General features: G+C 34.3%; 1 protein-coding gene across 4 annotated transcripts in view; it reads right to left on the bottom strand.

Annotated features, from left to right (window-relative positions):
- golga4 (golgin A4) overlaps positions 1 to 7,021 on the bottom strand; it is a 48,167-nt gene extending 41,146 nt beyond the window's left edge. For 3 of the 4 annotated variants that reach the window (XM_089116749.1, XM_089116747.1, XM_089116748.1), the window contains exons 1-2: positions 6,822 to 7,021; positions 5,141 to 5,215 (exon numbers count right to left, since the gene is read on the bottom strand). In XM_089116749.1, the coding sequence (XP_088972875.1) occupies positions 5,141 to 5,215; positions 6,822 to 6,890 (144 nt within the window). In that variant the 5' untranslated portion in view covers positions 6,891 to 7,021. Of the gene's footprint in view, positions 1 to 2,734; positions 2,837 to 5,140; positions 5,216 to 6,821 lie in introns of all 4 variants that reach the window. The other variant, XM_089116750.1, reaches the window with a different exon arrangement.
- Positions 7,022 to 13,880: the final 6,859 nt, after the last annotated feature.

Raw genomic sequence — 13,880 nt, 5'->3', positions numbered from 1 at the left:
TATATCACAGAATTCAATTGCACAATCCTCTTGTATATTTCTACCTAATGAACATGCTGTGCTAATAATCCACCAGATCACATGAGCAGTGTGTTGGATCTGATTGGCGGCACTGATGTGATGTGTGTGTAATGTGCTCAGGTGCATGTGGAGGGATTATCTGTATCTAGAAATAATGAGCAAATCCTGTCAGAGCTGAGCCTCTGAGTCTCCACAGACACAATAACTGTAGTGGAAAGAGCAAGCCGTCCCTCACCAGGCAGAGTGACCTTACTGTAAACATATTATATTATGATAATAATACTTCATTATTATATTTTATATTACATTGTTTAACCAGTTAACATAACAGTTAGATCAGTTTCAAAAGTAAAATAACTAAAGCGTGCACTGGGAAATGTTGCCGCAAGTCATGCGAAAGGACCTTCAGTAATCCAAGTTTAAAAGCACAATCTGAAAGTTTTTGTAAGGAAATCACAAGAACTGTCAGGGAACAGCAAAGGGAAACCGAGGGGGAATCTATCAGGACACTACTCAGGGAAAGGGACAGGGAATCCATGGCATTTTCTATCACTACGGGAAGAACATTCATTCCTGGAGATGCCAAATTAGAGGAACTAGGGATGGGCGGTATGACGATATACATCGTTACCACGGTCTAAAATTGTAACTATTGACCCTTCAGAGTGATGAAATGCATGAATGAGAATATAACGAGATCTTGATGTTAAAAAAAGTTACGAGTGCAATATATCCTGAAAAGGAACTCTCTGTGTTTGCTCGTGCTGAAAGTGCGCTCACAAAAGCTGAATTTGGGATGTGCTGGATGTTAAAGTTGATCTTAAAGGGATAGTTCACCCAAAAAAGAAAATGACGTCATTAATGACTCACCCTCATGTCGTCCCATGCACGTCAGACCTCCGTTCATCTTCAGAAGACAGTTTAAGATATTTTAGATTTAGTCCGAGAGCTTCATTGGAAATGTGTGTCGGGAATACTGTCCATGTCCAGAAAGGAAATAAAGACATCATCAAAGGAGTCATGTGACATCTGTGGGTTAGTTACAATGTTTTGAAGTGTCGAAAATACATTTTGGTCCAAAAATAACAAAAACTGCGACTTTATTCAGCGTTGTGTTGTGTTCCGGTTCTGTTGTGGATCCTCATTCAGTGACTTGCAAAAAAATGCAAGTCTTCCTCTGTGTGGAAATCCTTAGACATGTGTGTGAAGATTGTTTTGTACAGCATGCGTCTCCCTCATACTGTAACCGAAGCTTTGTCAGAAGTCTCTGAACGCGGATCCACAACAGAACCGGAAGACAACACAATGCTGAATAAAGTCAGAATTTGTGTTATTTTTGGACCAAAATGTATTTTCGATGCTTCAAAACATTGTAACTAACCCACCGATGTCACATGACTGCTTTGATGATGTCTTTATTACCTTTCTGGACAAGGACAGTATACCATACACACATTTACAACGAAGCTCTCGGACTAAATCTAAAATATCTTAAACTGTGTTCTGAAGATGAACGGAGGTCTTGGGACGACATGAGCGAGACATTAATGACATCATTTTCATTTTTGGGTGAACTAACCCTTTAATCACAATAAGCAGTGAGCGCTGACCGACACACAGGATAAGTGTGTGCACATTAAGCCACGTCTCTCAGCATGCGATCTCAAATTCTGTTCGCTTTCTTTTAAACGGTCGAACACACACACACAGTTACAGTATGTCAAAATGCCCATCGTGTGCAGTATTCATGTAAACACAGCCGGTTGGGTCTCAAGTGAAAGTAAACAGAGTAAACCGGATGTGTAACAGTGTAATAGATCCGTGCGTTTCTTCAAGAGACAGCTAAAAATAACATACGGCACTTGAATGAATAACTTTTTTTAACTCTTAAAGTTGTTTTAATAAGAATACATTTATATTTGCTTCATAAAGTGAAGACAATTATTACATTTCTGTACTGATTCTAACTACACATTAAATAAACCTATTGTAGCTGATTTGTTTCATTTATATCTATCCGGTTGTTTGTAACTTGCTTCTTTTATTCTTATTTGTAATTACAAATGGCTGTCAAAACGATTAATCGCATCCAAAATAAAAGTTTCTGTTTACATAATATATGTGGGTGCACTGTTTATAATTATTTTATATATATAAATATTAATGTATATATTTAAGAAATATTTTCATGTATATAGATTTATATATAATTTATATTATATATAAACAATATTTTTTTCCTAAATATACATGCATGTGTGTGTATTTATATATATATACACAATAATTATACACAGTGCACCCACATATATTATGTAAACAGAAACTTTTACTTTGGATGCGATTAATCGCGATTAATCGTTTGACAGCCCTACAAATAACACAAAATAACTATATTGTGATCAAATTTCTCCTATTGTGAAATCATTCGGTCATATCGCCCACCACTAGGAGGAACCATTCCGAGGTACAGAAACGAGAAAAGCAACTGCCATCCCACAAATCACTCAGGCCTAACGAGGAACGCAAGATATTAGATGCAGGGGTTAGGAGCGAGATGCCTTTGAGTTATGCTAGCGAAACGCTCAGCGAGAAAAGCAGCAAGCAGGTGTTACTCGGCCTCCTCTAGCCCATAACCTCCAAAGGCATCACAGAGGGACGGGTGTTTCTCCAGGGGTGAGGAAGAGGAGGCGATGTGTGAGGACAGACTCACCGCACTGGGCACCTGGGCCGCTTTGGGTCGTTTTGAGTGGTCCAGAGCAAAGATAGTATACTCAGAGAGAAAAGCAGGCTCTGCTATCATCCCAGCCAGCAGCTGAACGACCCCCCCATACGAGTCAATGCATTAATGACGGGACCAAGGAGTGAAGAGCAATGAGAAAACAACACAATGAGTGAAACGACAGAGCAAAAAGAGCCAGAGCATGAGACAATGACATCTGTGGAAACAGAAAGAGAATTGAGACAGCGGATCCACACTGAGGCTGCAGACTTACACGGTTTGACGTCACTACCAAGGCTGATTTGGTCTTTTTGAATGTGTAGAGTTTCATGATAGCCATTAGTAGAGATATCAAAAAGGGTAATTCTAGCCGTCTTGGCACAGAAGAAAATTAGGGCTCAAAAATAAGGATGGGGTCAGAAGCTGCGTTGTCACTTTATCTTACTGTTTTTGATGATGTACATGAGTTTTTGTGTTTCTATTCCTTGTGTCAAATTAAATATGTCACCAAAAGTTTTAACTTTAGTGATAGTCTTGGACTCATATATTTCATTAAAACATATAGGCCCTGTTTCACAGGATCAGGTCTTCAATTAGGGCATTTGAGTAGCTTTTATAAACATGTCTTGGCACTGATATATTTTTAGATATGTTGCTTTTAGTTAAAACAGCTCAAATGTGCAATTTAGACTAGTTTAAGCGTTGCCTGTGAAACCGGGGGATAAAATCAGAATATAGTTTAATCTAATAAAAAATAAAATGTATAATAAAATAAAATCTATATTATAAATAAATATAAATCTTTATAAATTAGGGCTGTGCAAAAATGAATTGCGATTAATCGCATCCAAAATAAAAGTCTGTGTTTACATAATATATTTGTGTGTGCTGTATATGATTAATTTGTATATATAAATACACACACATGCATGTATATATTTAAGAAAATGTGTTATTCATATAGAAAATATTTATATTTATATAATATAGATTATGTATTTTTATATATATATACAGAATTTAAGCGCAAATAATTCTTAAATATATACATGCATGCATAGGTATTTATTTATACAAAATAATTATATACAGCACACACAAATATATTATGTAAACAGAGACTTTTATTTTGGATGCGATTAATTGCAATTAATTTTTGCACAGCCCTATTAAAAATACAAGCATAGCTATTATATATTTATCTATAAAATACAAATACATATAAATCTTTAGAATAATATATTTATAAATAAATATATTTGTATGAAATGTTTAATTTAAGTTATATATTTTATTATTACTATTAAATAAAATACATATTATATAAAGTAGTTACATTTAAATATTTAGAAAATAAAATTCTGACAGACATCAATTTAGGTTTTTGCATATATTGATTGTGACACGTTGACAGAATTTTTTTTTTATTAAAAATTAAAAATCCTTGTTGTTGAGCCCTGGAAATGCTGAGATGATGTGGAATTCATTCTGAGATCTGATGGAAATTTCAAAAGGAAATACAAACAGAAAATGTGAGAGAAAAGAGTTCAATCAAACCCTCGGCTCACTGGACGGTTAAACGGTTCACCCGCAACGGTGACGCGCTTCATTCTATTTGAGCTGTGATTCATAAACGACGACAATAACATCAATAAAGCAAACATTAGTAACTTGACTTTGATGATTAACCCAAAGTTAAACCAAGCAGAGGGTAAGAAATTCCACAAAGGTGTATTCATAATTTATTATTTACCATGTTTAGAGATTCAACCCTCAAAGGGGGTCTAATATCACCGTTCAGAAATGACAAAACTGAATCATCTAGGCTATTATTAGCCCGCATTAGTACAATAATAGCATGCCATGTGTTAACCAACCAGCTGGAGATTATCAAACTGACTTTATATCTCTGCACAACACTCTCTGTAACAAGAGGAGATCCAGCATTTTTAAATCACAATCTAATTTAAAACAGAATTTAATAACTTAAACCATAAAATTATATTAAATATTAAAACCACGTATCAATTATTTTCAAGAAAAATAGCACAAGCACACTTTTAAAGCTAAACTTTTGACATTTCCTAGGTTTAAACTGATAGAATATACTGTATAAACTTACTGTCAATACAAGAAAATACTATAATTTTAGTATGGGACACATCCCATTAGCAAGGGAAGCCATTAGCAGATATGAAGGCATTCATTAAATGTATTGTGTCTGTAATCTTGTGAAAAGCATGTGTTATGATGATATTGTGTGATCTTATTGAGATCATTTGAGATATTCTGTGCAGAAGAGTTAAAGGACATATCTGGCACGTGGAAGCAGTGGCTGCTCATTTACATGCACTCGTGACCAATGAGAGGAAGGCCTGTTTCCGTTTGTCCGCTTACCTCTCTGTCGTTGGGGGAGGACGGGGCATCTTGGTACAGGACAGGGGGTTGAGTACGCCTCTCTCCTGAACTCACCTGCGAGACACAGACATGTGCGTTACACATCAAGACACGATAATCACTAGCAGTGCACCAAAGAAACTATAAAGTCGCCATGAAGTCAAAAATTGACAATTTTTCATTATTTTATTATAAATGATTTATCTGTGCACAACTTCACAATTATTTTTTGTTAAATTCACATGTAATCTTGAATTAAATGAACTTCCCATCTCTCTTCTCCTCTCTGATGACGTGTTTAGCATGAGGGTGGGGCAACCTGTCACTCACATGATCGACCAATAGCAAAACACAACCATCTAATTAATTAATTAATTACACAAAATCAAGCCCTGCCCTACATTTCATCTTGTGCCAAAAGCCGTAAGAAAAGACTATCATAACTTCTGTTTCATGCCGACTTTAACCTTGTGTTTTACTGCACTGATTTCAGCATGGACACAAGAGGCCACACACAAAAGAAATTGCATATTTAAATAGTAAAAACAAGAAAATAATTATGCATGAAGAAAATGTCCAAACATTTTTTTTTTTTCAATTAAAGGGACATTGAGATATTTTGCATTATGATATTATTTATGCAATAAAGCATATTTCCCTCTCATGAAAATCCTCCTACATTTTCTGACAAGTATATACCTATAAATGTATATAGTTTTACAACAACCAATTGATAAGAATTACATTTATCAAATTATGTTTTATGTTTAGGTTTAACTGTGCTTAATTGTTATAGAAATCCTGCAAGTAGAAATAAACTATGTAAAATACTCTGTGAAAAATAATGAAATAAATAGATAAATAGATGGGTAAATTAATAGATAGAAATAGAATTGAGGTCAAATATGACACTGGCATGTCTTTTTATTATTATTATTTTTAAATCATTTTTATTTATAACATTGCTTAATAATTAAACCAGACAGACTTGAATTTCAACCGAAGTATTAGTTTAACCTTTCAGTAGCGCGTCTGTTTAGGGAAACGTGCTCTCGGGTCTGGTTAACAGGTCAGGTTGGTCTGTGGTTCATTAAGTAGTTGAACAAACCAACACCCAAAATCCAAAAAGACTGATCTGATGACCTAAACCTTGTCATTAAATGTCATTATACTAACTATATTACTTATCTGTTATATCATGGTCAATACACAAAAAATACTGGCCGTGCCATTGTACAGGTAACATTGTCACACCCATTTAAAACAACATAATAAAAAGTACAAAAGTATTACCATGCTATTTAGACCATGGCATTATTAGAAGTACCATAAACCATTATTAGAAGTACCATGTATATTTTAAACTACCATAGTATCCTCTGAGTGTCATCATCATAGTGTCATCACCATGGTAATACCATAGCATAATTGAAATACCACGTTAATACCATGATCCATGAATTTGGTTATCATTCAGTGCCATATTAAAACCATCTGATTTTGGTACTGTTTTGTTAGTGTATAACCAATACGCTAGTTTAGTAGTTATTTAAAGAGCTTATATTGTAATTTAAATATATAATACGGTAGTAAGTGTGTTATAATGCATATGTGTATAGTATACTTGATGTTGTGTTTTGTTTTTGTTAGCATACATGCTACATGAGTGAAGTGCTCTGACCTGCGCCTGCGCGCTGCTCCGCTGAGGCGACTGCTCCTCTATCACCTTCTGCTTCAGTTTCTTAAACATCACTCCATGCGATAATTGTCACGTCGGGAAAGATTTTACTGTCCGATTCTCAGTGTAAAAAAACTTGATGATTTGTGGATGAGAGCAGTGCGCAGATGCAGCTGACGTGGAGGAAAAGAGAACAGCTACGGGTCCCCGAGAGCCTCAGAAAGGACGACCATGAGTCATTGAACTTGTTACTAAGAATATAAACTCAGACAGTGTGAGACTTAAAAGAGATAACATTGATATGTAACAAGCTAATAAACTTTATATACCAGGGTATGTATGTGGTACTGCTGGGTTTTTCAAAGAATACAATAGAAATATTGTGGTTGTTAAAATAAGTCATTAAATAAAAATAGTAAAACTATACTTATTGTCAATTAAACTATGTAATTATATATTATTAGTAAAGATAATAAAACATTTAGAGTTCTGAAGAAGTCTTATTATTAAAATACAATAAAATGTGCATTAAAAAATTATAATGATCATTTATAATTAAAAATACAGATTTTTCTGTTGTATATTATTGAAGACTTACGCTGATTCGACGTGTTAAAATTTCCCCGACGATTAGATTTTATTAAGCTTTTTACACATATTTAGCATTAATGTTGTCTATAGGGTTTATAAAACTGATGAAATAGCCAAACTTCAACAAAAGTGTATAAAAATAGCCAAGTTAATTGAATGATGTGCATATAAACCTCTTAGCAAAATAAAAGTGTATTTTTATTTTATTTAGCATGAATGATCTATTGCTTGTGTTTTTTACTGTGTTTTTGTCGTGTAAAACCACTACTGCACGAACAGACTGAACATTTAACCTTAATTACATTCTTATTCTCATTCTTTATGTACTCGGGCTGTGCTCTTCTACACATCTCACAGGTCAAAAGGTCACAGTGGGCTGATAATCAAACCCTAAAAGGGAAGTTACTGGAGTTTTACACGAGAAAAAGGACTGTCAGTAGAAACTGCATTGTATAATTCACTTCGGAAAGGCATCCGCCTAATGAGCCATGCATATTTGATTACTGTTTGCAGTACAATTAAAAACAACACATTATTTACAGATGAGAAGTATTGAATATTCACATGTGATGTTCAGTGGCTCACTGTTTATTATGCTGTAAAGCATCGGTTTTGCTCTCCATTAAATCTCATTGGCATCTAGGAGATTGAGATATAGAGATCTCAATTGATTTTCCTTCTTTTAAGCTCACAACTCAGTGTTGCACATGGTCTTGGGAAGCTCTAGAGGGCGCTCACTGTAACCATAAAAGCCTTAGTATCTTTGATGAAGTATATGGGAACACAATGAAAAAACATTAGGCTGCATCAAGTGTGTCGCCTCTTTAATTCTGTTATAAAATCTTCTGATCGATCACAGTAGGGAAGTTTCTCCCTGCATATCTCTAGTGATTTACAATATAAACCTTCCATGCAATATCAATATTCAAGTTTATAACTTTTTTTTTTTTTTACATTTAAACGTCCTCTCCAGACTCGTACCTCATTGCATATACTTTTTGTATTTTTTTTTTTCCTGTAAATTATATTATTCTTCTGTAATGTCTGTGTTTATGTGAAGACTGGAAGCATCTGTTACCAAACCAAATTTGTGCATGAGCCATGCAGTGAAAATCTTTCTGATTTTGGTTACGGCCCTGTATTACATTATAAGAAAACAGTCCCTTGTTCCAAAACTACAGGACAGTTTTGGAAGTAGTGTGTTTTGCATAGATAACCTGAGTTTGATTAGTCAGATAATGCATGCGCATCCGTGTGGAGATCTGTGCCAGCATCATGAGCAATCAATGATCATCAGCAGGTTTCAAATCTATACCCTTCATCACTGCTAATGTCATCACTGGCCGTACACAGAAAACCATCCATCAATGTCTGCATGCTCAGAATGCTGCATCCAGGAAAACTAGATTTAATATCCTGCATAATGTTATTTTCTATGTAACAAATGTTTCGACAACAGATTTTATATAGCATGTTTAATGTAATGTAAATACAGTCTATTATGGAAGTTGAAAGCTGTTGAAAGAGAATGTGGATATCTACCTTAAGTTAACCTACTAAAAATAAATAAAAACACTAACATTTCAACCATGCATTCATCAGTTACACTATAGTAGTATATTCATGTTAGTCATATGTTATAGTCATTCTATCATTATTTTGTTTAATAGTAATCCATGCACTGTAAAAACCAATTAGTTCAGTTTACTTAATTTTATTATGCAAACCCGTTGCCTTAATTTCATTAAGTATGCAAAACTTAATTGCGTCAAGTTAATCTTACTTAATCCATTAAAGTTTTGTCAACTTAATTCAGTCTGTGATCTGAGGAAGTGTACTCCCAGAGTGCATTGCGGCATGAATAAATTAATTGCTTTGTTTTTCTATTTTTGGCTTTATTTTACCATTACAATTTTATTTGCTATCGTTATTGGGGTTATACTTACAAGAGACCGCAAAAAAAAAATGAAACTCAAACCTAATGTTTACAAGGTTTTTCTGAGTAACGAAGGCATAGCATGTAAACAGTAGGCTACAGATGACTAAGAAATTTTAAGTTCAACAAATTATTGGACATTAAGTAAAGTTTACAAAAAAATTTTTTTAGTAGGAACAATGTTAGATTTTACAATGGGCTTTTTTGACTTAATTGGACATGAAGGAAAATAATATGATTGAAACATAACACAAGCCGGCCTCAAACTCGTGTCACTCATGTGCATTAACTGCGCATCAGCACGTCAGCTTTACTTAACTCAACCTTCTTCTATTTGACCCTTTATATTCAAAGAATTAAATCACCATGTCAAATAACATCCGTCCTCAGGAAACTGCAGGGCATCACGCATCTTCACTGCATTATAGTTACATGATGTGATTTCTGTGAGTGACAAGCCTCTGAGCCTTGAGATGTGTTTATGTGACATCACTGCTTCTCAGAGGTGCCACAGCTGTGTTATTGGTTTGTGTAAAACCCCTCGCACTGGGTCTAATAACACACAGGTTCATTAAACTTCCTGCAGATTTGTGTCAGAAATCTGATAAATGCAGCACTCACAGAGAGATTAGGAGAGCATCATGGCCACCATCTACATGCAATGTTTGCGTATCATCCAGTCAGAGAGGAAGTAAGGCGTAAATTATGTGTAAATAGTGCAAGTTTCACATAAACAAGTTTAATACAGGAAAGCGGCCAAATACATACAGTGCAAATTCAATACAATTGTGTTAACCCACATTCTAAGTGAGGAAGGAAGCAAGTATCGTCCCCCATATCTGACCCGATTTTAAATCTGAACTAAATGTGATTGAAGTAGCCTAAACCTTCGAAACAAGCACGACAAACGTCATCCATTGCATCGCTAGGCGTTTTTCACCCCTCATTAGCACAAAGTCGAACATTCGTGAACTTTTTTTGACATCCTCCCCATGCTATTAATCCCACAACCCCCAGCGCGAGACTCCTGTAGAGAATGAATGGCAAGCGTCTACGCTGCTCCTCTCCGCACCAGTGCACGTGCATCGTTAGATCTGGATGCAAAAACACTTTAATTCCCTCTCCTTTTAAAAAATATCCTTCGTGTGTCCTTAAGGAAGCGGCCTTTCACATTATTCATCACCTTCTCTTCTGAACCCATGAAATATTCATCCAATTCAAAGTGTCAGTTTCAGCAGGGAAAATCTCGAGGTGACTCGTTACTCTGAGGTGAATCGATCGCCCCGCTGTCAGGCGGATGTTCCCGTCGTGCCTGTCGCTGTATATGGGGAGAAAACAGGCCAGACCAAGCACACTTTTGTTTCTTACTAAAGCAAGTTTATATTCAGGGTTAGTGATCTAAATAAAAACCCAAATCCAAATATGACAGAGTTAATGTGGCAGAGAGCACGGGCACTTTTGACTCTCTAGCACGCAGAACACCTTGGCAACTGCATACATAGCAACTCCCTAGACCTACCTGCCCATGTAAATAAAGATAATAAATTCTTAGTTTACGAGGATAAGTCAGATAATTGGCAGAGGTAGCCTATTTGTACACCATATATTTATTAATAAAAATGTTGATTTTAAATTAAAAAAAGTACATTGTCTCTTTAAATTACTTTTAAAAAGTAAAAGAAAAATGAATTTAATTAATAAAAAGAAAACACTTTCTCTGCTTCAGTGTATTATCGAAATGAACACACAGTCTACATTAATGGCCATAACATCTGGAAAACTCATCTGCAGCATTAAAAAAATGGCAAAGAGAAATGTTCTAATGTACGTGCACTGATCATTTCAGATGTCAAATTAGGCTAATTCTAATAAATATATATATGAGAAGATGCAGGCCACAGACGTTGCAAAAGCCACTAAACTGTAATATTTATATGATATATAACTATAAATATTTTATTCTGTATATAAATGATGTCAGGTCTAGGAATCGAACAGTGTGGCAGATAATCACAAGAGGCAGACTTAGAAAGAAAAACAGGTAGTCTTTACTGTACATAGTTTTCTTTCCTGAGCACAAACAGCATTAGAGCTGGGTTGAGCAAGATACAAATCCACACTGGATGATTCAGGCAAAAGAGTCCAAAAATATCAAACAAAGATTACCAGCAAAGCTGGTCAAAAGGTCTGAGCAAAACTCCAGGTTAGACAAAACGGGAAAACACACAAGCATAGACTAGCAAACTTCATGTCTGCTGGACAGACTGTAAGCCACTAACTTACAGAAACGGCAATATTTATATTATATATAACTATAAATATTTTATACATGCATGCATATAAATAATACATTTTTCTTAAATATATATACATGCATGTGAGTGTATTTATATATAAAATATATATACACACACATACACGATGTAAACACAAACTTTTATTTTGGATATTGTGGATGATTAATCGTTGCCCAGCATAATTTATAATCTTTCTATAGGCCTATTTCTATTACTGTACTAGGTCTATATTGCATTATTTACATTTAGTTTTCTTATAATATTATTATTGATTTCATCCTTGTGTATGTCTGCACTATGTCTGTTCTTTCCCATGCACCGGAAGCTCCTGTCACAACATTCCTTGAGTGTGTAAACATAGGCCAACTTGCCAATAAAGCTCTTTCTGGTTCTGTCTGTTTCGTTGTTGGATAAATGTTGGCATATAACCTTCTTAGTCATAGTACCTCAATACCAGGTCTGTAATATAATATAATTGTGTTTTTCCAACTTTTCCTGAAATCATCAAAGTTGTTTTACAGATAAACGAGAGAGAAAAAATCTCTATAGAGATTGAGACAACCCTTTTTTTTTTTTGACATGTTTTTAATATCATGAATTTGATGAGGATTTTTGCTTTTGATTTCAATGCTTTTGGGTTGTTCTCCCAAGACTCAGCTGGATGCTTATATACTAGGGACAATATTGTAATGTTAAAACAAGCGACAGCTTTCTGTGGTAGCAATGCAGGTGATAGGAGACTGTCTATATATTGATAAGACATTCTGTAATAGAAGATGAATACATGTATTCATGTAGCTGCTAGCGCCTTTCACAGACATGTAACGTTAGCTAGTCACACAGCACTTAACTTTAGTGTTTTATTACATTCACTTCTCACCAATGGCACCGACATACATTCATGTATACAGATGTCTTTCATCATTAATACAAAGTAGTCCGTTAGTATCCATAACTGACATAATCCACAGCAAAACTTCTGTGAATAGATACCAGCTTTATTCGCATGTGTTTTTTACCGAACTTCAGATTGACAAGTGGATGGAAACATGGCTAATGTCACGGGTGGAAATATTGAACTGTCAACTTGAAAAATAAACTATAGAGGTTTCTAAATTAAACTTTCTATATTCTATACACTTACATGTATGCCCTGAATCCATTTATTATACATTTACGTGACCTATTCTTCAATATTTAATGTAACATTAACATTATGTTTGAATACATTTATGATGTAAAAGGTTCCTGTTTATGGCTTTATGGTTTTTTAAATACACTGTTTTACATGACAGATTTATCATTAGATTTGTATTCACAAGCAATTTGATTCGATAAATCAATATCGATTCATTTGGATTTTCATTGAATAGCAGCTCTGCTAAATTAATAAATGTAAATAGATCAGGTACTTTACAGGGAACACTCCCAGGGTTAAAGTTAACTGATTTGTATACAAACATTTAAATTGCACGTAAGATATAATTTTATATAAGTGTTACACACACATATATATATATATATATATATATATATATATATATATATATAAATGTTATATTAATGTTATATAAATATTAATGTTATTTAATGTTAAATAATATAATAATAATAATAATAATATTACTTTATTCAGGACTCAAAAAGAAAGGTCCATAGTACAAAAAACAAAACAAAAAACAGTTACAACAAGCAATAAATAAATATAAAATACAAAGTTCATTACCTTTCATTTGCAATATACAAACAGGTGCGCCAATGTCTCCACATTCTAGATGTAAACCTAACAGAGCTAAAATTACTATGGGCTAAAGCTTGTATAATCCTGTTTTCAGAGACAGAAATTCTACACATGTATCGAAAAATAAAATTTCTTATTAAGGCAGTACAGGTAGGCACACCAACATTTACAAACATCTGACTGGCACTACTCCATCTTGGTTGTTTTAAAAGCAGTCTCATACCATCGTTATACGCAACAATGTTCTTTTTGCTGTACGACCGCCACAAGTGGGCAGTATATAGAGGTGTACAGAATGCTTTGAATAAAGCTACCTTAACATAAGCAGAACACATGCCAAATTTACGTACCAGCACATTAGCCTGACCATATATCTTACGACACTGCATGTCTATTGATGTCCTTATCATCCGAAAATATAATATAATGTAATATAAGTGTTTTTCCAACTTTTCCTGAAATCATTAAAGTTGTTTTACAGATTACAGACAACCCTA

The sequence above is a fragment of the Pimephales promelas genome, chromosome 11 (genome assembly GCF_988280905.1).
Source record: "Pimephales promelas chromosome 11, fPimPro1.hap1.1, whole genome shotgun sequence".
NCBI lineage: Eukaryota > Metazoa > Chordata > Actinopteri > Cypriniformes > Leuciscidae > Pimephales > Pimephales promelas.
This window is presented reverse-complemented; position numbering and strand designations above follow the sequence as displayed.